The sequence below is a fragment of the Sorex fumeus genome, unplaced genomic scaffold (assembly GCF_029834395.1).
Source record: "Sorex fumeus unplaced genomic scaffold, SorFum_2.1 ptg000047l, whole genome shotgun sequence".
Lineage (NCBI taxonomy): Eukaryota > Metazoa > Chordata > Mammalia > Eulipotyphla > Soricidae > Sorex > Sorex fumeus.
Window position 1 is genome coordinate 41,768,112 of NW_026606104.1, and position 25,702 is coordinate 41,793,813.

General features: G+C 40.8%; 1 protein-coding gene across 1 annotated transcript in view; it reads left to right on the forward strand.

Moving 5' to 3' along the window:
* Positions 1-25,702, forward strand: part of MACO1 (macoilin 1) — a 71,891-nt gene that overhangs the window by 24,615 nt on the left and 21,574 nt on the right. Inside the window, exons 3-6 of the mRNA XM_056123277.1 lie at positions 119-245; positions 5,005-5,128; positions 8,086-8,264; positions 9,898-10,399. Coding sequence (XP_055979252.1) covers positions 119-245; positions 5,005-5,128; positions 8,086-8,264; positions 9,898-10,399 — 932 coding nt within the window. The remainder of the gene's footprint in view (positions 1-118; positions 246-5,004; positions 5,129-8,085; positions 8,265-9,897; positions 10,400-25,702) is intronic.

A 25,702-nucleotide genomic window follows, 5' to 3' on the forward strand; every position in this document is an offset into this window, starting at 1 on the left:
CCTGTTGTAATGTGCTTTGTAGTTATTATGTCTCATGTTTTAGAGGATTTGTTTAGCTTGCTTTTAATAATCTGTTTGAAATTAACAAGTTCTAAGATGTGTTTTTCTCCCCCTTTAGGCCTTCTCAGTATTTTTTGTTTGTGTAGCATTCACATCGAATATAATTTGTCTGCTGTTCATCCCCATACAATGGCTTTTTTTTGCTGCTAGCACATATGTATGGGTTCAGTATGTATGGCACACAGGTAAGTTTTAAAAGTTTCTTAAGATGGATAGAAATCTTAGATGAAACCCTTTTTACTATCATAATTTCTTTTCATACTAGATTATAACCTAGTATTTTTAAAATGTATTTTTCAATGTTGAATTTAAAATTTGAACATTCATATTTTGATATTTCAATTTTAGATTTTCCCACTAGCGACTGTCATTATGAAGACACCTATTTTTGAGAGTGAGGGGTTGTTGAGGTGATTTCTGTTTAGGTAGGCTTTGAAGCTAGCCATGTGCCAAATAGGAAAAATATTCATGGAGTTTCAGCATTGAAAGGAATGTCCAAGGTTTTTAGTTGAATCCTTATTTGGTACAAGAATTTCCATAGCATCCCTAGGGAATGGTGATTTTTCTCTCTATGGAAAACCTACAGTGACAGGGAACTTACTACTATTCCTTTGGGGCAGCTAAAATAGAAAGTTCTTCCTGCAGTGCCAGCATTTTTCTCCTTACGCTTTTGACCCCACATGTCTGTTTTTGGAGTTCACTGATCTTTCAGTGGGTTTAATAGGCTTCCTCCAGAAGAACATTTAAGACTGGGAGGGCTCTGTATACCATTTTTGAAGCAAACCTGTGGCTCCTGCATTGAAACACATGAAATGAGTATAAGCTCTAATTCGTGTTAATAATTTAGCGATTTAAAGATACCGTCATAGATGCTGAAGTCGTATTTTGCAGAATCTCAGTTTCTCAGCTTTTCCTTATATGCTATTTTGAACTTTTTGACCATACAGTTTTTGTTTGGCCTTTTTTGTTTGTTGCTCCTGACTCTGTGCTCGGTGGTGCTCAGAAAGAACATCAGGTCCTGAACCTGGAGCTACACATGCTGAGCAAGCACTCAGCCTATTAAACTGTGTTGTCTCAGATATCCCTAATTCTTAAGTAAGGTTAAGCAAAATGTTTGAATAGTTCTTTTAACAAAATGTGCTAATTCAGGTGTGTTCTGATGAGAGTAGAGCTGCACAGTCTCCTTCCTTCTTTGTGGAGCTGTGGTTCAGCTGTTTCAAACAAACGGGATCCTTTTGGGGGCTGGGAGCATATTTAACTGTGCTCACAGGCCACTCCTGACTTTGTGCTCAGGGGCTATACCTGGTGTGCCTGGGGGCTCTTTGTGGTGCCGGGATTTGAGTCGGGGGTATTTGAGTCAGTGTTATGCCCACAGTCAACGTTCCTTAACAAATTTCTTAACCTTTGTACTCCCTCTCTGTCCTGCGATGAGATATTTTTAAAGCTTCGGCCAATGAAAGCCAGAATGTGGGATGTATGGATAGAGGGTCCTGACTCTCAGAATGTCACAGTTGTATAGAATTTGATTCTTAGGCCCAGTTGCAGTGTAAGAGGATATTAGCCTATGTAGGAAACACAAATCAAATCTGTTAAAGTGTCTTCTAATAAGCTAGATTTTATTTTTTGTCTTTCTCATATCTGGCTTTACTTTTTTGGAGGGGGCACACCTAGCTGTGCTTACTCTTGGCTCTGTGTCAAGGAATCATTGCTGGTGGGCATGGGGCACTATATATGGTACTGGGTATGATACCTCGATCTGACTTGTGCAAGGCAAACACTGTAACCCACTGTTCTGCCTCTTTGGCCCCCTCTGACTTTATTTATAAGTTAGCATAATGGACTAAGGAGTCAGTTCGCTTTTCTCTAATTAGTAATTCTTTCTATCTCAGTTTTTGTTTTGTTTGGGGGGCACACCTGATTGTGCTCAGGATTTACTCCTGGCTCTATGCTCAGGGATCTGAGCTCATGGTGGGGTTGATGACACCGTATGCAGTTCTAGAGATTGAGCCCAGGTCTGCTGCGTATAAGGCAAGCATCTTACCCACTACTGTATCTCCAACTCAGTATATTTCAGTTTTACCTTGTACTCCTTTTCCTATACTTAGTTTCTAGTGAGTTGCCATTTACACTTCTTATTCTCTTTAGGTTTGTTTCTTATCTTATTCCAGTATAAAGATGGAATAATCTAAATAATGTATGAGAGCCTTCCAACCCAGATAATCCATGACTCTGATGAACTATGATGATCCCATAAATTACTTTAATAACATCTTAGTAGTTGAGAGAAAACTGATTGTACAATTAATAGAAACTTTTGGAAATGAGTTCATTGGACAGTAATCAAGCTAATATCATAAATGATTCCGACTTCTCTTTAGACCTAAGCTCAGAAATGCATGTTGGAATAATTCAGTTGTGAAATATGTTTTAATTTGAGATAATTGCTACTCAAAAATAATTGTATTAAAAATAATAATAATAATAATAATTGTAGTCTTATTGGGATCACCAAATATGAGTGTAATTTATATAACTTTGGATTGATTTCTAGTTGTTAAAATTATTCTTCCTTAAAATGATACAAAAAATGGAATTATGAATTGTCACTGAGCAATATTTATTTTGTCTTAAAATTTTGGTGGGGGGGGAGTGAGCCATGTCTAAAATTACTCAGGGTGTACTCCTTTTTCTGTGCTCAGGGATCACTCCTGGTGGTGCTCGGGGTAGTATATGGGGTGCCCAGAATTGAGCTCAGATTTACCTGTAGGGCGTTCGCCTTACAAGCGGCCAACATGGCCGACCCGAGTTCGATTCCTCCGCCCCTCTCGGAGAGCCCGGCAAGCTGCCGAGAGTATTCGATATGCCAGACACAGTAACAACAAAGTCTCCAATGGAGACGTTACTGGGCCCGCTCGAGTAAATCGACGATCAACGGGAGGGCCTTTACCTTACCTTTACTATATTAAGCCTTTGTCTTAATTTTTTTTTTTTTTTTGCTGTTAAGCAGGGTAAAAATGATGCAAACTGTATGGACAACATGACTGTTGTAGTTTGGCAAAACTGTTTAGTTTAGATTTTCTTTGATAAATATAGAAACTTAAGTATTTTCCTCAGTTTTTCTGTAATGTGCTTATTATGTTTATTATAAATTTAGAAAATACTGTAGTAAATAGGTGATACTAATACTAATGTCTGAAAAAAATACATTTTGAGATTTTGAAAATGCATGCTTCTGTGGTATGCTTTTTGTTTGTCTGCATTGTAAAAATGTCTTTTTTGTTGTTTATTTTTGTATGCTAAATAAGAATGGTTGCACCTGTTATCTTATAGCTACTCAGGCTCTCCTTAGAAGCAGGCTCAGGTTTTTTGTTGGTTGTTTGCTTGTTTTTGGTGGGGCAGAGGGAAGGATGGGACACTCCAGTCTGAAATCAGGTCTTACTTCTGATTCCTGGTTCTAGGCTGAAAGATTTCCTGGCAGTACTCAGGGGGTCATATGTGGTGCCTGGTATAGAGCCTGGGGCCATGTGCAAGGCACGTGGATTAATCCCTGTACTATCTTTCTGACCTCAGAAGCAAATTCTCTTACTACGCACTCAATTTATATATCTCTGGGCCTGACTTTACTGTTTAATAAAGTGACTTTAAAGTTCCTCACTTTATTATATTTTATGATTTTCTTTTGTTTCATCCCAGAGATCCTTATCAAAAAGTCGTTTAGAATTCAGGTACTTTTGTTATTTCTTTCCTTGTCTTTTATAACTTGTTTATATTTTACAGTCTCACAAAATTGTCCCAATTAATTTTATTGCCAAGCATGGGAATAAACTTGACTGTATTACTTATTTGTAAATTTTGGGGGAAGTGGAGTTTCGGGGCCACACCTGTTGGTGCTCAGGACTCACTCCTGAATGTGCTTAGGAGCCACTCTTTGCAGCACTTTGGGGGACCGTATGTGGTGCCAGGGTTTGAAACAGAGTTGGCCCCTATCCTTTACATTTTTACGTTGTCTTTTAAATTACCTGAGAAGTTGAAAACGGAGTCTTAGGTTAGGGAATGTAGTTCAGTGGTAGTGTGCTTAACTTGTATGACGAGGCTCTGAATTTAATCCCCAGAACCATTTAAAAAAAGAAAAATAGGGCCAGAGTGATAGAGCAGTGGGTAGACCCAAGTTTAATCCCCGGTGACCCAGGTTACCCAAGTTTAATCCCGGCATCCCAAATGTTACCCAAGCCCACCAGGAGTGATCCCTGAGCACAGGACCAGGAATAAGTCCTGAGCACCACTGGGTGTGACCCAAAAACAGAAAAAAAGGAAGGCCAGTGGGAGGGGGGAATGAGGAGGAGGAAGTACTGAAAGAAAGGGGGAGGGGAAGGAGGGAGTCTTGGTTTTAAAGTTTGTATCTCTCCAGTCACTATGAAGTTGAGCTTCTAAATGTTTTATAGACATCTATAATTTTTTTTCATGATTTGCAAATTATTTTCTTCAGTAGCTTTTTATTCATCTGTAGGAGCTTTTTGTATGTTAGTGCTGATTCCTTTCTTGTACATATACTCTGAATATTTTCTGTCCGTATGCCATATATTTTTGTCTTTGATGCCACGGTACCTTAATGTCATATAAAAGCTTTCAGTTTGGATCAAATTGCTTTTTAATTTGTTTGGAAGTCTTGGGCTGGAGAGATAGTACAGTGAGTAGGGCACTTGCCTTGCACACACTTACCTGGGTTTGATCCCTGGCATTCCATACGGTTGCCTGAGCCCTGCCAGAAGTAATTCCTGAATGCAGAGCTTGGAGTAATCCTGGAGTGTTGCCGGGTGTGGCCCCCCCGAAAAAATTAGTTTGAAAGTCTTAATGAAAGTTACTGTAGTCAAACCAGTCTCCCAAATAACCCATCTGTTATGTTAATGTGTCACTGATGCTTGTCTCTCTGCTACTTTCCCACAGAAAGGGGAGTGTGTTTGCCTACCGTGTCCCTCTGGATACTCTTTGTTTATATTGAAGCAGCAATTAGATTTAAAGATCTCAAAAATTTTCATGTAGACCTTTGTCGTCCATTTGCTGCTCATTGGTGAGTATTATGTATATTCTTAATCTGTAATTCATTGTTTTCATTGTAGAGGTAAGTTGAACTGTAACTTTTTTTTTTATAAGGGATTTGATACAAACCCAGAAAAGAACATAATATGGGGCTGGAGCAATAGCACAGGGGGTAGGGCATTTGTCTTGCACGCAGCCAACCCAGGTTCAATTCCCAGTATCCCATATGGTCCCCTGAGCACTGCCAGGGTAATTCCTGAGTGCAGAGCCAGGAGTAACTCCGGTACATCAAAGGTGTGACCCAAAAAGAAAAAAAAAACATAATATGGTATAATAAGGTAGTAAAGAGTATACATTTTCTTTGCAGAAAGATGAGTGTTTGAATTTAGATCTGTCTCTTAAATACTCTGTTGGCTTGGGCATGTTACTTGTTCTGAATTGTAGTTCTCATACCTATAATATTGGAGAACCTGTCTGATTTAGTTGTGGGAAAGATGAATTGAGAAGTATCTAGTACAATGTTAATTCTGATAAATACCACATGTTTTTCATTATAATCACATAGTGATTCTAAAAAGTCTTAATGAAATGTACAGCAGTCTCATAAGCTTAAGTAAAATTAGAATTTTCTTAGTCTAATTCCAAGAGAACATTAATTTTTTAAAAAATGTTACTTCTCCCTCTGAAATATAAATGATATCAGATATTATTTAACCTTAATAATTGTATTTTTTAAACTTTAGTTTTATTTATTGGTTTTTGGGCCACACCTGGCAGTGCTCAGGGGTTATTCGTGGCTTTATGCACATACATCACTTCAGGTGGTGCTCCAGGGACCATATGAGACGCCAGGGATCAAACCCAGGTCAGACAAGTGCCTTATTCATGTTACTATCTCTCTGGCACCATAATTTATATATTTTTAAAGATTTTGGTGCCACACCTGGCTGTGTTTGAGGGATAATTCTAGCTCTTGGTGGTGCTCCGGGGACCATGCGGTGTGCCAGGGACTGAGCTAGGGCCTCCTGCATGCAAAGCATGTGCTCAGCCATTGAACTATTTTTCTGGTCCTGAAATATGTTTTTGTAGTTTGATCTTTTGGTTTTTGGGTCACACCTGGCTCTGCTCAGGTATTACTCGTGTCTCTGTATTCAGGGGCATACAAGGCAAGAGGCTTAAGCCCTGTGCTACCTCTGTTTTCTTTGGTGAGGGGAAGTGCGGGGCACACCCCCTATTCTTGGCTCTGTACTTAGGGATCATTCCTGACAGGGGGCCATACATGGTGCTGGGGATCCAACCTGGGTTGGTCTTGTGCAAGACAAGCACTCCACCCGCTGTATTATTATTCTAGCCCTTCCCCTGAAACAGTTTTTAAAGTGGGTTAATTCTTTTTGATACTTGGTGTGGAAATTGCCACTTGACATACAAAATTTTTTGTCTTTTTTTTGGGGGGGGGGGGGTAGAGGCACGCCCTGTGGTGCTAAGGGCTTACCAGGATCTGATACATAAATTTTTATTCATTATTATTATTATTATGGTTTGGGGGCCACAATTGGTAGTGGCCAGGTCCTATGCGTGGCTTTTGCTGGTGCACCTGACACTTGACGGTGCTTGGGGACCATATGCCTAGGGTATGGTCATGGTCTAGGATATGACCTCTTGCATTGGGGTCAGCCATGTGCAAGACTTAACTCCTGTACTATTTCTCTTACCCTGAACTATGAATTTTTTTATACATAATTTTTGCTAAAATTTATGGTAAAAATCAGATAAATGGGAATCAAGTAAAGTAGTATTTACTGTTAATATTTTGCTGGGGCTAGAACCTGGGACCTCACACATTTTTGAGGCATGCACTCTAGTACTGGAGCCAGATCCCTGACCCCCTAAAATAGTTTTTAGTATTAAAAAATTCTGGAGCAGAGAGAATAGTATGGGTAAGTTGCTTGCCTTGTATGTGACCAACCCGGGTTCAATCCTCAGCATCCCGTATGGTTTCCAGAGCACCACATGATCCCTAACCATAGAACCAAGAATAACCCCTGAGCATTGCTGAGTGTAGCCCCAAAACAAAACCATTTTTAATTCTTTTCACAAACAGTTGACTTAAGTAAATTGATCACTAAAACCATTTAAAATTTATAGTTCGGCTACATTTAGACTAATCATAATTGATATATTTTAATGTTAATGTACATTATTAAGAGTATTGATAGTATTTTCAGAGGTTTTAAAACTATATTAGATTTACTGATGAATTGAATCAAAATATATCAACTTTTTAGCCTAGAGATTGGAGTTGTAAGGAAAGCTGTTTTAATTTGATGGTACAAGCTAAATACTTGCACTAATGATAGCAGATATTTACATTATTCTTGCATTTACGTATGACAATGTTTACAAACATTTTTCAGGAATAGCTGGTGATAGTATGCCTTAGACAGCAAGAAGATAGTTAGTCACCTAAATTCGACCCTGCCTTCTAGTATTAAAAATTAGACGAAATCCTTTGCTGCTTAACACTGACAATATTGATTGTGACTGTCCCTGTAAAAATCTTCTCCCTGCTACTATCAATAGCACTTGGAGTTAGGGATGTGACTCAGCAGTAGCGCACATTCTTTGTATGTGTAAGGCCCTGCGTTCATTCCCTGGCACCAAAGAAAGACCAAACCCAAACCATAAACAGATGCCTAAATTCTAATGCCTAGGGTGGCATAATGTTAATGTAACACAGAAGCCGCTGTACCCGGTAGTAGCTGTGGTGTCCTCTTACAGTCCAGCAGTCCTGCTGTTCCCAAGGAGTTTGTTCTGTGTGCATGTTCCTTTTGATTTCCACAGCAGGTACCAACACAGTGATGGGTCAACTGAATATTCAACTGCAATAATCATCTAAAATTAAATTTTATTTCAGTCATAGGTATCCTTGTGCTTTTGTTGCACGTGTTTTTAAATTGGTAGTTACTAATTAGATTATCTTTTTTTTAGTATTGGGTACCCTGTGGTGACTTTGGGCTTTGGCTTCAAAAGTTATGTAAGCTACAAAATGCGGTTAAGGAAACAAAAGGAAGTGCAAAAAGAGAACGAATTTTATATGCAGCTTCTTCAACAGGCTCTTCCACCAGAGCAACAGATGCTGCAGAAACAAGAAAAGGAGGCTGAGGAAGGTAGGTCTCTACTCTAACACTGTTACCTCAATAGATATTGTCTCTCAATAGAACTTTTTTCCCCAGAAAAGTGGCTAGATCTTTCTAAAGGTTGCTAGATTTTCTTCATTGCTTTTTCTTTTTTTAGCCATTTAGGACCACTGCTTTGTTTGATCATAATTTTTTAAATTTTGTGTTTGGAACATGATGCTCAGTGATGCTCAGTGGTTTCTCCTATCTTTGCACACAGGAATTACTCCTTGTGGTGTTTAGGGCATCATGTGGGATGCTGGGGGATTGAACCCTGTATGCAAGGCAAGCACCCTACTTGCTGTACCATCTCTTCAGCCCCTGTTTGATTTTTGTTTATACCAACTGTGGGTGATGTTTTCTACCTACTATCTGAAGACCGTATGTTTTTAAATATTTTTATGTATTATTTTCTTTTTGTTTCTTTTGGAGTGGAGGGACACGCCTAGTGGTGCTCAGTACTCACTCCTGATTCTGTACTCAGGGATCACTCCTGGCAGTGCTTTGGGGAATCATATATGACACAGGGATTGAAAAGGGGTTGGCTGTGTGCATGGCAAGAGCCTTTCCTCTGTTCTATCTCTTCAACCCCTCTATTAATTTTCTTAATGCCAGAATCAACGAAGAAGGGATATCCTATATCTAATATCACTCCTCTTTTGCTTAACCTCTTAGTGAAGTTTTAACAATTTGTTAATCCACACTTTTTTTTTTTCTTGGTTTTTGGTTTTTGGTCTTTGGGCCACACCTTGGCTGTACTCAGGGCTTATGCCTGACTCTACACTCAAGGGTCGTTTCTGCTGACCTTGGAGTACTGTATGGGGTGTTGGAGATTGAACCTGGGTCAGGTGTGTGCAAGGCAAGCAAGCACACTATCTGCCACTATACTATCTCTTCAGTCCTAACAGTTTCGCTTTTTTAGGGGAGCATAGCGAGGGATAGCAACTCTCAGTGGTGCTCAGGGCTTACTCTGGGTTCTGCACTCTGGGATCTCCCCTAGCAGGGTTTAGAGGATCATTTGTGGTTCTGGTGATTAAACTTAGGTCAACTGCGGGCAAGGCTGTACTCTCTCTCCACCCCTGAGTTGAGGTATCTTTTGAAACATGGCCTGTCAGGAGTATATCCTGCTTGTGTCTTCCCAACCAAGTGATAGACAAGTTTATTTGATGGGTATGTGAAGTATGAATTAATTATGAAATCATCATTTTTGCAGAGCTCCCTAAACACTGCGGGCCTGGGCTATGCAAGTCCCACCCATTGGTGCTTGGGAGCCTCCAGAACCACACTCCATCCTGGTCGGGGGACCTGCAGGGTACCAGAGATCAGACAGAGATCAGTCCTTACCCATGTAAAGCATACATCCCTGACCCTTGAGCTGCTTATTTTATTTTTGAGGTTAAAACTTTAATAACTTGGTCCTTATAAATGATAGCAGTTTTCTAAATGTGTAGTTTCTCAAATTTATTTTGATTTACTTATTGAAGTTTGAATAATATATAGTTTCTGTTTTTAAGTGAGTTTGCATATCAATGTGACACTTTGTTAAATTCATTTACTCTGTTTTTGTACATTTAAATATTCCGGTGTGGATTTTTTGTTTGTTGGCTTGTTTTTGGTATTGTAGCTGCCAAAGGATTACCTGATATGGAGTCTTCAATCCTTATACACCACAATGGAGGTATCCCAGCCAATAAAAAACTCTCTACAACTTTGCCAGAGATAGAATATCGAGAAAAAGGGAAAGAAAAGGACAAGGATGCCAAAAAACATAATCTTGGAATAAATAACAACAATATTCTACAACCAGTAGACTCTAAAATACAAGAAATTGAGTATATGGAAAACCATATAAATAGTAAAAGATTAAATAATGATCTTGTGGGAAGTACAGAAAATCTCTTGAAAGAGGACTCATGCACTGCTTCCTCAAAAAATTACAAAAATGCCAGTGGAGTTGTGAACTCCTCACCTCGAAGTCACAGCGCCACAAATGGGAGCATTCCTTCCTCATCGAGTAAAAATGAGAAGAAGCAGAAATGCACTAGCAAGAGCCCAAGTGCACACAAGGACTTAATGGAAAACTGTATTCCTAATAACCAGCTAAGCAAACCAGATGCATTGGTAAGGTAAGTATGCATGCTTTGTCTTTACCAACACATTGCAAGTGACTCCAGTTTTGTAAAGCAAATACTTCCCTAGGGGACTAAAAGATCCTTTGTAATTAGATACTGTAACTGTTAATTCTTTGGGTCCTGACATTTTTTGTTTGTTTGTTTTTGGTTTTGAGTCACACTCTGCGATACACAGGGGTTACTCCTGGCTCATGCACTCAGGAGCTACTCCTGGTGGTTCTCAGGGGACCATATGGGATGCTGGGAATTGAACCCGGGTTGGCCATGTGCAAGGCAAACACCCTACCTGCTGTGTTATCGCTCCAGCCCCGGGTCCTGGCATTTTAATATTACTTCATGTAGGATTGTTGGCTTCCTTGTGCCATTATCTTGAAGCAGTGACTTCAGTTCTTTCCAGTATTCTAAGAGGTGGCATTTCACATTCACAGATTTATATGTAACTTGATTTTTCTAGTGCAATTGAGAGATGTGTTTCTTTAGTCTTTCCTATTCTTTTGGCATGGATTCGAAAATAAATTTGTGTACTATTCACGTCTCTCACCAGACAGATACAAAGGAAGTGGGTGATTGAGAAAGTTGTCCAGACCTTGTGTGTGTGTCTGTTTTCATTTTTTTAAGATATTAATTCTCCCAAATAACTCTGGAAAAGGTCAGAGAGTGAGTACTGCTGGTAGGGTGCTTGGCCTTTTAAACGGCCAACCTGGGTTCGATCCCCTTCACCCTATATGGTCTCCTGAGCCTAGGCATAAGCCTGAGCAAAGCCAGTGTGGTCAAAAAACAAAAGGAAAAAAAGGGTAATCTTTTGTTTAAAAAATTTTACGTTGGTGTTGTGCCTATTATGCATGATGTTATCCATGCAGTATTAGACATGGATTTTCATCACAGATATTCCTTTTCTCATTTTTAACTTGAAAGAATATCATTATATGTCACTTGACTTGCTTTGAGTTAATTCTGTTATTTTATGGATCACTCCTGGCAGTGCTTTGGGTATCATTTGCAGTGCTATGGTTGGGACCAGAGTTAGCTGCCTGTTAGGCAAACCCATACTCTCTGTCCAGCACAAGTCTAGGTCTTTTGACACAATCTCAGATGTTTCATAAGATGTGCCAGAGGTAATGTTAATTGACTCTTTTACCAGGTCTGCCTTTAGAGAAGTTCCGGGACTTAAATGGACAGTTTTCTGGTACTTTAGGGTGATGATGTGAGTCCATTATCCTTGTGCCTACTTCTGATGGAATGCCTCTTCTCTGATGTCTTACTCTGCCTTGATCTGAAGGGCCACAAAGTATCACACTGTTTTAGGGAAATACTTATGGTTAAATATGTAAATTTAAAATATTTAATAGCTTCATAAATTCCCATAGGATTATTTTCCACTTATAATATTATAAAAAATAAGGATACTGGAGAGATAGTATAGTGAGTAAGGTGCTTGCTTTCTGTGCATCTGGCCCAGGCCCATCTGACACCCTGTATGGGTCTCTCAGCCCTGTCAGGAGTGATCCCTGAGTACAGAGCCTTAATTGAGTTCTCAGCACTGCTGGGTTTGGTCCCACCAAAAATAAAACAACAAAGAAAAATAAATGGTGAATAATTTTTTTGTTCTTTTATATATATGTTTTTCATTATTATGGTAGTTTACACAACATGCATACAGTAGTATTAATGTTAATGCAGGGGAGACTTTTTTTTCCTTTTTGGGTCACACCCGGCGATGCACAGGGCTTACTCCTGGCTCTGCACTCAGGAATTACCCTGGCAGTGCTCGGGACCATATGGGATGCTGGGAATTGAATCTGGGTTGGCCGCATGCAAGGCGTAAACGCCTTACTCGCTGTGCTATTGCTCCAGCCCCAGGGGAGACATTTTAAATAAATTGTTCCATTAGTTGTAAATTAGTAGTTCCAGTTAGTAAATTAATACAGATTTTTAAATTTTCTTTTTGGTTTTTGGCCCACATATAGCAGTGTTCAAAGCTTATTCCTGGCTCTGCACTCAAGGTTCACTCCTGGTGGAGTTCACCATATGTGGTGCTGGGGTTGAACCCAGGTCACTGTGTGCAAGGCAATTACCTTATCTGCCATACTTGCTCTCCAACCTCAAATAATCATTTTTTGAGGATGTGAGAATGACTGCAATATGTTGTCCCACTGATTATCAGGGTGATTTGGCTGATATGGCTGATTAGGTGACTGTCCCCATACTCCCTCTTTCCTTCCTGTGCTTCCCTGCAGAAGCTGTGACCTCAGTTGAAGAAGATGGCCTTTCCTGACTAGAGACAGACCATCCTTTAGGTGGAGGGTATTCAGGTAGCTATACACCCTTGTTTGAACTTCAAGACAAGCTCTTAAAATCATGGTTTTGGACCATATCAAACAGTGTAGCAAAGTGTTCATGATGTTTCATGAGGAAAATAGAAAACAATTTTTCCCCTAATATATATAGAAATTTAATTTAAACAGAAAAAAAACCTATGGGCTGGAGAGATGGTACAGAGGGTAGGGCACTTGCTTTGCACATGGCCAATCTGGTTTGAGGGTTTTTTTTTTCCCTCTAACTAGACTTTAAAGGCAGTGGGCGGAAGCTGAATCTTTTTTGCTTTTATATCTGAATGTGGAAATTTAAGTGTTTGGTGTTTGTTAAATTAATGAATGACTTGCAGGCAAAGAACCGAGTGGAGAAGGGTCTGATTTCCCCGAATATCCAAAGGGTGAGTGGGTGGGCAGGAAGAGGTGCTGGATAGATTGCAATAGGCACTGTCCTCCCGTTGTTCATCAATTTGCTCGAGCGGGCCCAGTAACATCTCCATTGTGAGACTTTGTTGTTACTGTGTTTGGCATATAGAATACGTCACGGATAGCTTGCCAGGCTCTGCTGTGCGGGCGAGATACTCTTGGTAGCTTGCCGGGCTCTCCGAGAGGGGCGGAGGAATCGAACTCGGGTCGGCCATGTTGGCCACTTGCAAGGCAAACGCCCTACCCGCTGTGCTATCGCTCCGTAATAGTTAAGGAAAAATGGAGGAAGAGGGGAACCTATAACAATTATTTTCAGTAGGATCCTTTCCAGGACAGATTCTGGAATTTGCAAGTTCTCTTTTGATTTGAGAAATACATAACTAACAATTATCATATTTAGGCACTAGATTTTTGACTTTTTTACCCAAGATGTTTAAAAACAGACATGATTTTTGGCCAAAAAATTTTTTTCTTCTGACATGAGAAAATTCTGAGAGCATGTTTGGAGGTTCTAGCAGTGAAGCACAGCTACTCATATGTCCTTGGCTGAAGAATGGTTCATCTCTATTCGGGGAAGGCCATCCTCTTCTATCAAGGGACTGTGGATGTAACTTTAGGTGGGACACACATTGGAGGAGTGAGGGAGGAAGGGGACACTCCCCAACCCCTGCCAGCCAGATCAGCTGAATCAACCCTGGCAATCAGTGTGGTGACAGATGTCACAGCCAACTCACCCTCACATCCTGACATGGGAAAAATTCTGACAAGAAGAAAAAAATGCAATGAGGAACATCAATTATTGTAACTAAATGCTGGGCTAGAAAAAAATATTATAAATTGAAATGATGTGTACTTAGTGTTTTTCCTCATTGGTCAATTTAAAAATAATGGAAGTGTGAAAAATTGGGGCTGGAGAGAGCCTTACATGCAGCCAACCTGGATTGGATCCCCAGCAACTCATGTGGTTCTCTGAGCACTGTCAGTAGTATACCCCGAGCATTGCAGGGTGTGAAAAAAAGGCGAAAAATAATAATTGAGGTTGAGAAAAGAAAAACTAATCTTACACAATTAGCTGTTAAAATTGTGTTGTATTTCCTTTTTGTTGCGGGTGGAGTATGTGGGAAGCCATAGTATGCACCCCTTCTTGGCCTGCCAGATCCTTGTTGGTGACGTGCCCTGGGAGATCAGGACTGGCAGGAGAGCTTGTGCATGGTGAGGATATGATAGTACGCCAACCTCTCTGAAGCATCCATCAAGCTGCTTCTCAAGATCCACTTGATTGGCACAGCTTGGGATTTGTCCCTACCACGTAGGTTTTCAGAGAGCCGTGATTCTTGGGCTGAAGCAAGTTTATGCTCTTTATGAGAAAAGGAAAGTTGAGGCCTAATCACCTGAGTTTCCTTACTTCTTTGTCCAGTATTGCAGAAAGGAGTTACAGGAGAGGATGAGTAGTGAATTAGTTTTATTTGGGAAACATGGTAGAGGAGAGAGGGGGACAGGGAGAGAGAGAAGAGGAGTACCCTAAGGTAAATAAATCTGTTGCATATTCAGACGGGCTGGAGCGATACCACAGTGGGTAGGGCGTTTGTCTTGCACAAGGCTGACCCAGGTTTGATTCCTCAGTCCCTCTCGGAGAGCCCGGCAAGCTACCGAGAGGGAGCCCGCACGGCAGAGCCTGGCAGGCTCCTTGTGGCATGTTCAATATGCCAAAGACAGTAACAACAAGTCTCACAATGGAGATGTTACTGGTGCCCGCTTGAGCAAATTGATGAGCAACAGGACAGTGCTACAGTTCTACATATTCAGACAAACTAGGGGAGTAGGAGGGACTCTGGAATGGAGTTTGCAGGAGTTGCTTTTGCAAATCTGTATGTATAGGCCTCTTCAAGCTGCCTTGATCAGGGCTTTCTGTGTATATAATAGTCTGTTGCTAGGACATTGTAAAACAAGAAAGGACTTCTAATTCTGGTGGTCTTTGTTCAGTCTTAACAGGACCTTTGTTCCTGCTGAATGTTTCTTGATGGGTCCTGGCCTTAGAATTTGAGCTGGATCTCTAGTTTTCAGTTTAGGGCTGGAAACAGAAACTATCTTTTAGATCATATATTGGTTTTATGATTTCCTGAAATTCATTACTGAATCCCCTCCCCCTTCATATTCACTAACTATGTAGCTGTGGTCATAGCGTTTGTGTATTTTTTGTATTTTACTTTTTTCTTTTCTTTGTTTTGGGACCATACCTGGCAGTGCTCAAGGTTTATTCCTGGGTCTGTGCCCAGGGATCATTCATGGTGGGACTCCAGGGACCCTGTGTGAATCTGGAGACCAAATCTAGGTCGGCCATGTGCAGGGCAAGTACCTTAGCAGCTATATTGTCTCTCTAGCCTCAAGCCCTGGTTTTGTTTTGTTTTGTTTTTTTTAATGTAAATTCTATCAAAATAATTTCCCCAACTTTACATTTGGTGTGGAATATTCCATAGTTGGTCTGTACAATCATTTAATAGTCTTAAGATCAAGCAGCTCAGGGCGTGATACCTAAGCCACTTTCCTGCAGTTTCAAGGCCTGTGAGCAAAAGAGCCAACAGTTTTGTTTGCACTTGGCACAAAGCTCCCTCTCAAATATAGTCCAAGACTGTGAGGTTTCTTGTTGGTGATTGTTAACTTGTTTTCAGTTTCCTGGTTAAGGGAGAGAATTTAAAACTTTGAGTACGAAATGTAAAGGGATCCTTATTCTGTAGAGACGTTGAAGTTAAAATCTCATCTTGGTTTATTTCCGTTCTACTTTTTTGCATCTAAGAAGATTTGTTTTAAAGTAATTTTTAGGACTTATTTAAAAAGGTGAATATTGCCTGGTGTGAAGAAGAGTCATAAAGAAAATTTAGGGGCTGGCAGATTATATAGCAAATAGATTCCCAGGTGGTTCCATTCCCAGAACCACAGTGTCCCTTGAACATCTCCTGGTATAGCCCTGGAGCCCCCAAGCACCTCAGGACTGGTCAACATCATATCCTCAGGCCCTTACATTTAATTTCCTGATTGGTAAAAATCAACTCTGCGGGGCTGGAGCAATAGCACAGTGGGTAGGACGTTTGCCTTGCATGCAGCCAACCCGGGTTCGGTTCCCAGCATCCCATATGATCCCCTGAGCACCACCAGGAGTAGCTCCTGATGCGTGAGCCAGGAGTAACCCCTCTGCATTGCTGGGTGTGACCCAAAAAGAAAAAAGAAATCAACTCTACCTCTCCCCCCACCCCCACCCCAAGACCTTCTGAGCACAGTTTGGCACTCTCCTGCTGCCCCGCCCCCAAGAAAAAAAGGAATATACCGGTTTGCTTGGTAGAGGAGCATGTCATAAAACTGTGTTGAATTTAGTATGATTCTTTTTTTGAATGGCAAGAGATCTAAGAGACATAGACATATAGACCAGCTGTCCTCCCACCCTGTCATTTTATTGTGAGGTAAATGAACCCTAAAAGATTAAATGACTAGTACAAATGAACCAGCTAGAGTTTAAGTGCCAGGACCAGAACTGAAGTTTCATACCTTCTGTTCTTTCTGTTTTGCCATGCTGATTTTTTTTTTATCCTGCTTTTTGGAGAGCCTGACGAGCTACCAAGAGTATCTCACCCGCACAGCAAAGCCTGGCAAGCTCCCTGTGACGTATTCGATATGCCAAACACAGTAACAATTGTCACAATGGAGATGTTACTGGGTCCGCTCTAGCAAATCAATAAACAACAGGACAGGACAGGACAGTGACAGTGATTTTACTGTATTATATTTTTGTTTTTATGGTTTTAAACCATTTTTATGATTGACTCAAGGATTGGCATTAGAACTAGATAACTACTATAGAAGATATGCTTGTAGTTTAAAATCAATTTACTTTCTTCAGTAAGATGCTGTTTTAAGTGTTTTTTAAATTATTTTTATTTTCAAATTTTTTAAATTTTATTTACTTGTTTTGGGGTCACGCCTGGCAATGCTCAGGGATTACTCTTTACTCTGCTCAGGAATTATTCCTGCAGTGGTAGGGGACCATATGGGATGCCAGGGATCGAACACAGGGTAGCTGCATGCAAAGCAAACTCCCCACCCACCGTACTGTTACTCCGGCGCTTTTTAAAATTTTTATTGAGATATAATTGATATGCTAGTTTTTAGGTATATATTACAATGATTTGACATGTAAAAAAGACTACTATAAGAAACTCTCACCGACAAAAAAAAAAAACGCTCGTCAAAGTTATAAGGGCATTCCTATCTTCAAATAGAGGGGACCAGCTGGGGCCCAACGAAATGGCATAAAGGGCTGGAATTCAGCCTCGCATGCACTAGACCCTGAGTTCAATCCCTGGTACCTAATGTCCCCTGCCAGTACAACCAAGTACAGCCCTGGTGACTCCTGAGAACCACTGGGTAGAGTCCTGGGCTGGTGGCCTTACAGCATTAAATCTGAGCAGCACTGCATGCCTGGACCTGAGTCCTGAACTGTCAGGCCCAAACAGCCAGGCAGAGTATTACTGGAAGTGGCCCCTGGGTCCCCGGGAGCATTACTTAGAAGCACTGATCCTCCAGAATACTGTTTTACATCATATGTAGAATATTCAAGCAGGGTGTATTCATGAGCCAAATTGGCTCACCAGCTTGCAGCCTGTGCACCTGACTCTTACAGTTAATTTTTGTTTCGTTTCCTCCCACCTCATTAGCCCTTACCAATCAAAACTTGTCTTAAGTCTCTGAGACTTCAACTCTGGTTAGGGCTCACTAGGTTGGTCCAGTTCAGATAGCTTAGAGCCACCCTTCATGTAATCTAAGGCGTAAAACCACGTGGGAAACTCACTGCAACTTGGAGGACCCTGGAGTGTGGACACTGCCTGAAACAAATTCTGAGAAAGCTTGAAGCCATAAATGAGGGGAAGAGCTTTTTTATTTTCTTCTCCAGAAAAAAAATGGAAATCTGAATCAAATTGCAGTATGCGAAATGTTCATTCTCTTGTTTCTCTCTAAATGCATTTTGTTTATTTTAGGTACACCCAAAATACTACTTATAACTTAATTCATATAATTCTGCGTTTGGAGCCTTGAGAGTCTGAGGGTAAAGGAGAAAACATTTTCCAGGACTTTCCTATCAGTTTCTAAGCCAGAGAGATAGTACAGTGATTAATATGACAGAAACCAGGGTTAGAAACAAAAGGAAAGAAAGGCAGAAAAAACCATTGACGTGTGGGAGTACTTATTGCTTTGATAAAATATAAAATATAAGCTCTCAGGGTTGAAGCAATAGTGCAGTGGGGAAGCACTTCCCTTGCACATGGCTGACCTAGGTTCCATCCCCCAGCATCCTGTATGGTTCCCCCCCCCCCCCCCCCCCCCCCCCCCGCCCAGCACTACCAGGAGTAATTCCTGAGTGCAGAGCCAGGAGCATCACTGAGTGTGACCCAGAAAGCCAACATACAAACAGACACACACACACACCACTGTATCACTGTCATCCCATTGTTCGATTTACTCAAGTGGGCTGGAGCGATAGCACAGCTGTAGGGCGTTTGCCTTGCACGCAACCAACATGACCGACCCGAGTTCGATTCCTCCGCCCCTCTTGGAGAGCCCGGCAAGCTACCAAGAGTATCTCGCCCGCATGGCAGAGCCTGCAAGCTCCCCGTGACGTATTCGATATGCCAGACACAGTAACAACAAAGTCTCCAATGGAGACGTTACTGGGCCCGCTCGAGCAAATCGATGAACAACGGGAGGGCCTTTACTTTACTTACTCGAGTGGGCACCAGTAACGTCTCCATTCGTCCCAGCCCTGAGATTTTAGCAACCTCTCCTTACTCATCTTTCCCAATGCTACCGTATTGGAGGCTCTTTCAGGGTCAGGGGAATGAGACCCATTATTGTTACTGTTTTTGGCATATCAAATATGCCATGGGTAGGTTGCCAGGCTCTGCCCTGCAGGTGGGATACTCTCGGTAGCTTGCCAGGCTCTCCAAGAGGCCGGGCTCTTCAGGAAAAACTGTGAATGTATATAAAGATGTGACTATATATATATATTATATATAGTGACTCTATATATATTATATATATAACATATATATATAATATATATTCAAGTGACTATATATATTATATATAGTTATATATAGTTATATGTTATATATATATATAAACACATCTTTCAATACTGACAAACATTTGTTGTTTTGGGGATCTGATTTTTTTAATTTACAAAAAAGAAATTCCAAATTTTTATATAATATATATTATACACACACATATATAACTGAAACAATACATTATTTAAGGAAATTATGCTTTAGATAAGATCTGTTCTACCTGTAAATATGCCTTTGAAATTTTTTTAGAGTTTAATGTAAGAGATGTTCTCACTGCACAAGTGACTGTAGATTTCAGGCAAGGGTTGGCTTCATCACAGCTTATTGGGTCTATAGATTTGGAGACGGGAGGTGACGTTACACCTAAAGATGCTCAGGACATTTCCTACCTCTTGTACTCAGAGATCACTTCTGTATGGGCTCAGAAGTGGCACAGGGATACAGGCTTATGTGGTACAGGGATCAAAACCATGTCTTATGTGTGCAAGGCAAGTGCCTTACCCACTGTTGGGTCACTTTGACCCAATTGAAAGGCTTTTTTTTTTCTGCTTTTGGGGTCATATCTGGCGATGCTCAGGGGATATTTCTGGTTCTGCTTTCGGGAATTACTCCAGTCATTGCTCACGGAACCATATGGGATGCTAGGAATCAGACCTGGGTCAGCCACATGCAAGGCAAATGCCCTACCCCCTGTATCTGTCTGCCTCTTCCCCCCCCCCCCCCCAACTGAAAGGCTTCTGAAGTAGAAAGCTTATATTCAGCTGGGCCAAAGACCAGACTTCTATTGTCAAACTTTTGTTAATTTTGAATAGGTTATGAATTTTGTTTCTTAAAAAAAGGCAGACTTTTTTTTTGTTACAGAGCTTTCATGTTTGAGTTTCAGTCATAACAGTGATTGAACACTGATCCCTCCACCAGTGCACATCTTCCACTACCAGTGTCCCCAATATTTCAATATTTCTCTCCCCCCTCCCTGCATACAAACCCTCCCCCTGCCTCTATGGCAGATAATTTCCCCTATTCTCTCTCTCTTTACTATTGGGCATTATGGTTTGCAATACAGATACTGAGAGGCTATCACGTTTGGTCCTTTATCTACTTTCAGCATACATCTCCCATCCCAAACAATCCCTCCAACCATCATTAACTTAGTGATTCCTTCTCTATTCCAGCTGCCTTCTCCCCCAGCTCAAGTGGTAGGCTTCAAACTATGGAGCAACATTCCTGGCCCTTGTCTCTACTGTCCTTGGGTGTCAGTCTCATGTTATTTTATATTCCACAAATGAGAGCAGTCATTCTATGTCTGTCCCTCTCCTTCTGACTCATTTCACTTAGCATGATACTCTCCATGACCATCCACTTATAAGCAAATTTCATGACTTCATCTTTTCTAACTGCTGCATAGTATTCCATTGTGTAGATATAACAAAGTTTCTTTAACCAGTCGTCTGTTCTCGGGTACTCAGGTTGTTTCCAGATCCTGGCTATTGTGAACAGTGCTGCAATGAATATACAGGTACAGATGTCATTTCTACTGTGCTTTTTTTGCACCCTCGGGATATATTCCCAGAAGTGGTATTGTGGGGTCATATGGAAGCTCAATTTCTAGTTTTTTAAGGAATGCCCATATTGTTTTCCAAAAGGGCTGTACCAGTTGGCATTCTCAGCAACAGTGAAAGAGAGTCAAAAAAAGGGTAGACTTTCGGGGCCAGAGCAATAGTACAGTGGCTGATCCGGGTTTGATCCCTGATATTCCATATGTCCCCCAGCACTGCCAGGAGTGATTCTAGAGTTCAAAGCCCAGAATAACCCCTGAGCATTGCTTGGTGTGGCTCCCCCCAAAAATCTTTTTGGAAGTTACAAGGAACAAAAATCCTTAAAGGACTGCTGTCAAAAAAGCCATTTGCTGTAGTAGTGGGGTTTCTTGTACTTCAGAGCCAAGGAACTTAGGTACAGGTCACTTGCCAGCCAAGAATATGAAGGAAATCTTCATTTTCCTTGTCTCATCATCTTTCCCAGTGTGCCTTGCCTTCTATGCTTGTAATATTTTAGGCACTTACAGGTTTTACTTGGTGAGCTCTGCTTATTAATAGAGCTAATTAATTCACAGTATAGTATGAGTTTATTTTAACCATTACAGTGAATTAAACAGTGATATTCTAAATGAATGGGAGCATAATAATTTTATTCGTAGCTCTTTTGTGCTTAGAACCTGTGTAGCACTTTATTTTGTGACTCCCGAGCAGCACCCAGCATTGCTCAGGAGCTAGACCTGGAACTGTGCTCAGGGACCCACCCATATGCGATGCCAGGATTCAAACCATCGTTGTGGCCACACCAAGTGTATTTTAGCCTCTGCTGTTTCTCCAGCATTTTAGAAACTAGGAATTCACGAGCTTAATCCATACAGGTGATCAAAGAAGATAATCATTTGTGCTTTGAATATAAATAAATTATAAAATAACATTATTTGGTGAAAATACAAATTGGAAAACGTGTGGGGCTAGAGTTATAGTATAGTAGATAGGGCATTTACTTTGCATGTAGCCAACCCAGGTACAATCCCTGGCATCCCATATGTGATCCAGCCTGGAGTGATCCTGAGTGCAGAGCCAGGATTAACCCCTTTGGGTATCGCTGGGTGTACACCCACCAAAAATGAAACCAAAACAAAACAAAAAAAAACCCAAATTGGAAACGTGTTATGGACTTATTAAAACAAGAAATTTCTCCTTAAATAATGTGAAGGTTTCCTCACTGCAATTCAGAAGAAACTACTTACTGCAACCTTTGCGTTAATTTCTAAACCAGTTAACCAGCCGCATATAATGAATTGAAATTTTCACTAAAAGAGTCAGTTGGAGGTGAATTCCTTGAGGGGAGGTACTCCAAGGAATGGGAAGTATATATTTTTAAATGTTACTTGTGCTATCGTTTAGAAACTGACTATTGGAATACTTTGACAGCGGCTGTGGGTATAGTCAGTCTGTGTAAATCTCAAGGGGATCTCTTAGACCTTTTTTTCAAACCAATTGGGTCTCTTGGGACTAAAACAAATGTAGTTTCATTTTTAAGGGAAGAGTAACAATTTCTCTCTCTCCTAAGATACATCTCACCTTTGTTGGGTGAATGTCATAATAGACTTGAAACAGAAACTCTGAATAATGAAATGGAAAGGACTACTCATTGCCCTACTCCCTCCCGTGACTCAATTCAGGCATTGTGGACTCAGATATCTACAGAAGGACAGCACAGCATGAGGGGACAGGTTTGGGTTGGCATCATTCCTATTTCATATTGCAGCTGGAAGTTTGGGAGTATGTGCCCTTTAGAATGGGACAGCCAGTTGTTGCCTTGGTTATTATAGGCTCAGTCTTGCTAAATCTAGTATTTTGAGAAGATGCCAAAAAATAGATATCTTTATGTGAAATCTCCTAGTGGAAAAAACTTATTTTGGGGGCCAGAGAGATAGCTGGAACAAGCCTTGTATGCACTTGGTCCTGAGTTCAGTCCCTGGCACTGCCTTCTCCTCCTGCCTTCCCCAAGTTCCACCCCCCTGCACCACCAGGTATAGCGTTGGTGGTCCCTGAGTACCACTGGGCATAGACCTGGCTAATGGCTTATAAACACTGGACCTGAAGCACTGCATATTTGTGTCTGAGTCCTGACTCTCAGGTTCACAGAGCCAGGCAGCACATTAACTGGGAGTGGCTCCGGGATCCCTGAGGAACTTGTAAGGCATCTTCCCCTGCTCCGAAAAAAGGGAAGAGGAGGTGTTTATGGGCCCGATATGGCTTACTTCTTCAAGGAACTTTTCTTGTCACTTTCTTTTTTGTGCTCTCCCATACCCAGGCCCCAGTAGTCGAAGCATAAGTCTTATAAGAGACCTTTTCTGTTCGTCACTATTTGATAAATCCCATGAAAATACCGTGCATTTTGTGATCTTTTGGATTTTTAAAAATTCTTTGTGCTACTGGAAAACGTTGATTTGCTGAGCCTCCCTCTGATTGAAACCCCACACCTGACCATAAGCGTTTTAAGAAGGAACAGCATTGTTGATAAGGATTATTTGGACCTGTGATCTGCCTTCAACCTTAAATGGTACAGAACAGCTTAGGCCTGGTGACTTCTATGCCAAAATGTTTTTCTTCTATATTCTTGGATCACAAATGACACCCAAACTCAAGACATGAACACTCATTTATCAGGTTTCACAGGGCAGCTGGTTTTGAATATGAACTTCCCAACACGATTCCTTGTAACATGTGGTACCTTGAGGTGTGGTGTAGGAGCAGTGTCTGCTTTCCTTTGGCCAGTGACATCACAGAGAGATCTTTTGAAGGGGACTCAGACAGGGTAAGAAACTTTAGCTTTCAGACTTAGTTTCAGAAGGACTTTGTTTAGATAAGAACTGATGACCAGGAAGATGTGGAACTGAGGTATTGCCTACTTCTGAAAGTTATGATTCCTTTTTTATGGCATGAGATAAACCATTTATAAAGTAAGTGTTCATAAAGTGGATTTTTCCTAAGACTTCCAGATCATTCTGAAACTGATTTGTGACATGGGAAAATCTAAAAATAACAGTGAACATTGAAATGTCACAGAAACAGATTAATGGCCTCTTTTAAAAATAATCTTTCTTGGTCAAGGATGTAGATTACCTTTTATGTAATGAGACCTTGGGTTAGATCCCTGGCACTGCAAAATAAAATAAAAAGTCTTTCTCCAATTATAAAATAATAAAATATTGAAAATATGTTATGCGTGTTAATCAACTTTGAGGTGAGTAAAAAAAAAATAATCGTTCTCTTGATATATATCCTCCCAATCTTTTTCTGTTGCATACATAGCCTTTTTACAAAGTGGAGCTTACACTCTGTAAAATGTTTCAGAACTTGTCTCGTTTACTATCATAAAAAATATCCTGTGTCACTGAATATTTTTCATCAATTTTTTAAATGGTTGCATGCCAGTCAGATACAAAAATATATAATTAGCCAGTTTCTGTTAAGTAGGTTTTTGGGGTTTTTTTTTTTTTTTTTTTTTTTTGCTTTTTGGGTCACACCTGACGATGCTCAGGGGTTACTCCTGGCTCATGCACTCAGGAATTGGACCTGGTGGTGCTCGGGGATGCTGGGAATCGAAACTGTGTCGACCATGTTGGCTGCGTGCAAGGCAAACGCCCTACGCACTGTGCTATTGCTCCAGCCCCAGTAGTTATTTTTTTAAAAATAAGTATTGGTAAAGGGAAATGTGTTTGATATTTGCATGACCGAGACCTAAACCTGAAAGCTTTGTAACTTTTCCCACAGTGATTCAATAAAATAAATAAATTATATTTAAAAAATGATGCTTTGGGATTTGCCCAAAACATAAAAAAAATTATAAATAATGTTGCAATGTGCTTTAAAGCTTTTATTGTACCTCCAGTTTTTATAAATAAATGTCTGAAATTGGGGCACTTTATAAATAGATATGAATATTTTTTTAAGTACACTATTCCCCCCCTTTTTTTAAATTGAATCACCATGAGATACAGTCACAAAGCTTTCATGTTTGAGTTTCAGTCATTCAATGATCAAAATACCCATCCCTTCACCAGAGCATATTTTCCACCACCAAAATCCCCAGTATCCCCCCCATCCCAACCCTTCTCCTGCCTGTGTGGCGGTTTACAGAATCTCTCTACTTTGATTACATTCAATATTTCAACACCAGTCCCACCATTATTATTTGGATTTTTCCCGCCACCATTTAAACCTGCCAAAAAGGCAATGCTAGACAATTTATTTTGTATTGCTTGTTATGAATAGCATGTGATGTCTCTGATGGCCACACGCTCTTGGAATTCTAAAGTCTTAATAAATGGGGTCTGGAGAAATCTCTGCAGCAAGCTGCTCAGTTCCGAGATTTCTTTTGTGTGTCTCTGCATCATGGCCATTACAGAACTTAAATAGTAACTGGATGAAATTCATGGGCGTCATCTCAGGGTCCTATCGGGGTGGGCGGATGAGAGGGACCGGCTCCTCCCCTATCCATGAGGCCTGGTGTTTTCTCCCATGTACCTGGCCTTCTCATTGAGTTCTGGAAGATGCCAGCCCTGGGATTCCTAGGAGGCAGGCCAAGGGACACCTGCTCCCATCTGGAGTAGCCTGGCAGAAGTGGCCTGTTGCAAAGTCTGGAGGCATCTCTGCAGCGAACTGCTCGGTTCCAAGATTCTTTGTTGTGTCTCTACACTATTTTTTTGATCTTTGAAACTTATCTGAACACCATGATTTGCAAAGTTGTTCATAATATGGTTGTTTCAGGCGGTGTTCCAACACCAATGCTGCCATCAGTGTGACCTTCCTACCACCAGTATCTCCACCTATTCCCCACCTATTCCCCAAGCTTGCCCCCTTAGCAGGCACAAAATGATTTATTTTTTTATTGCTTGTTAG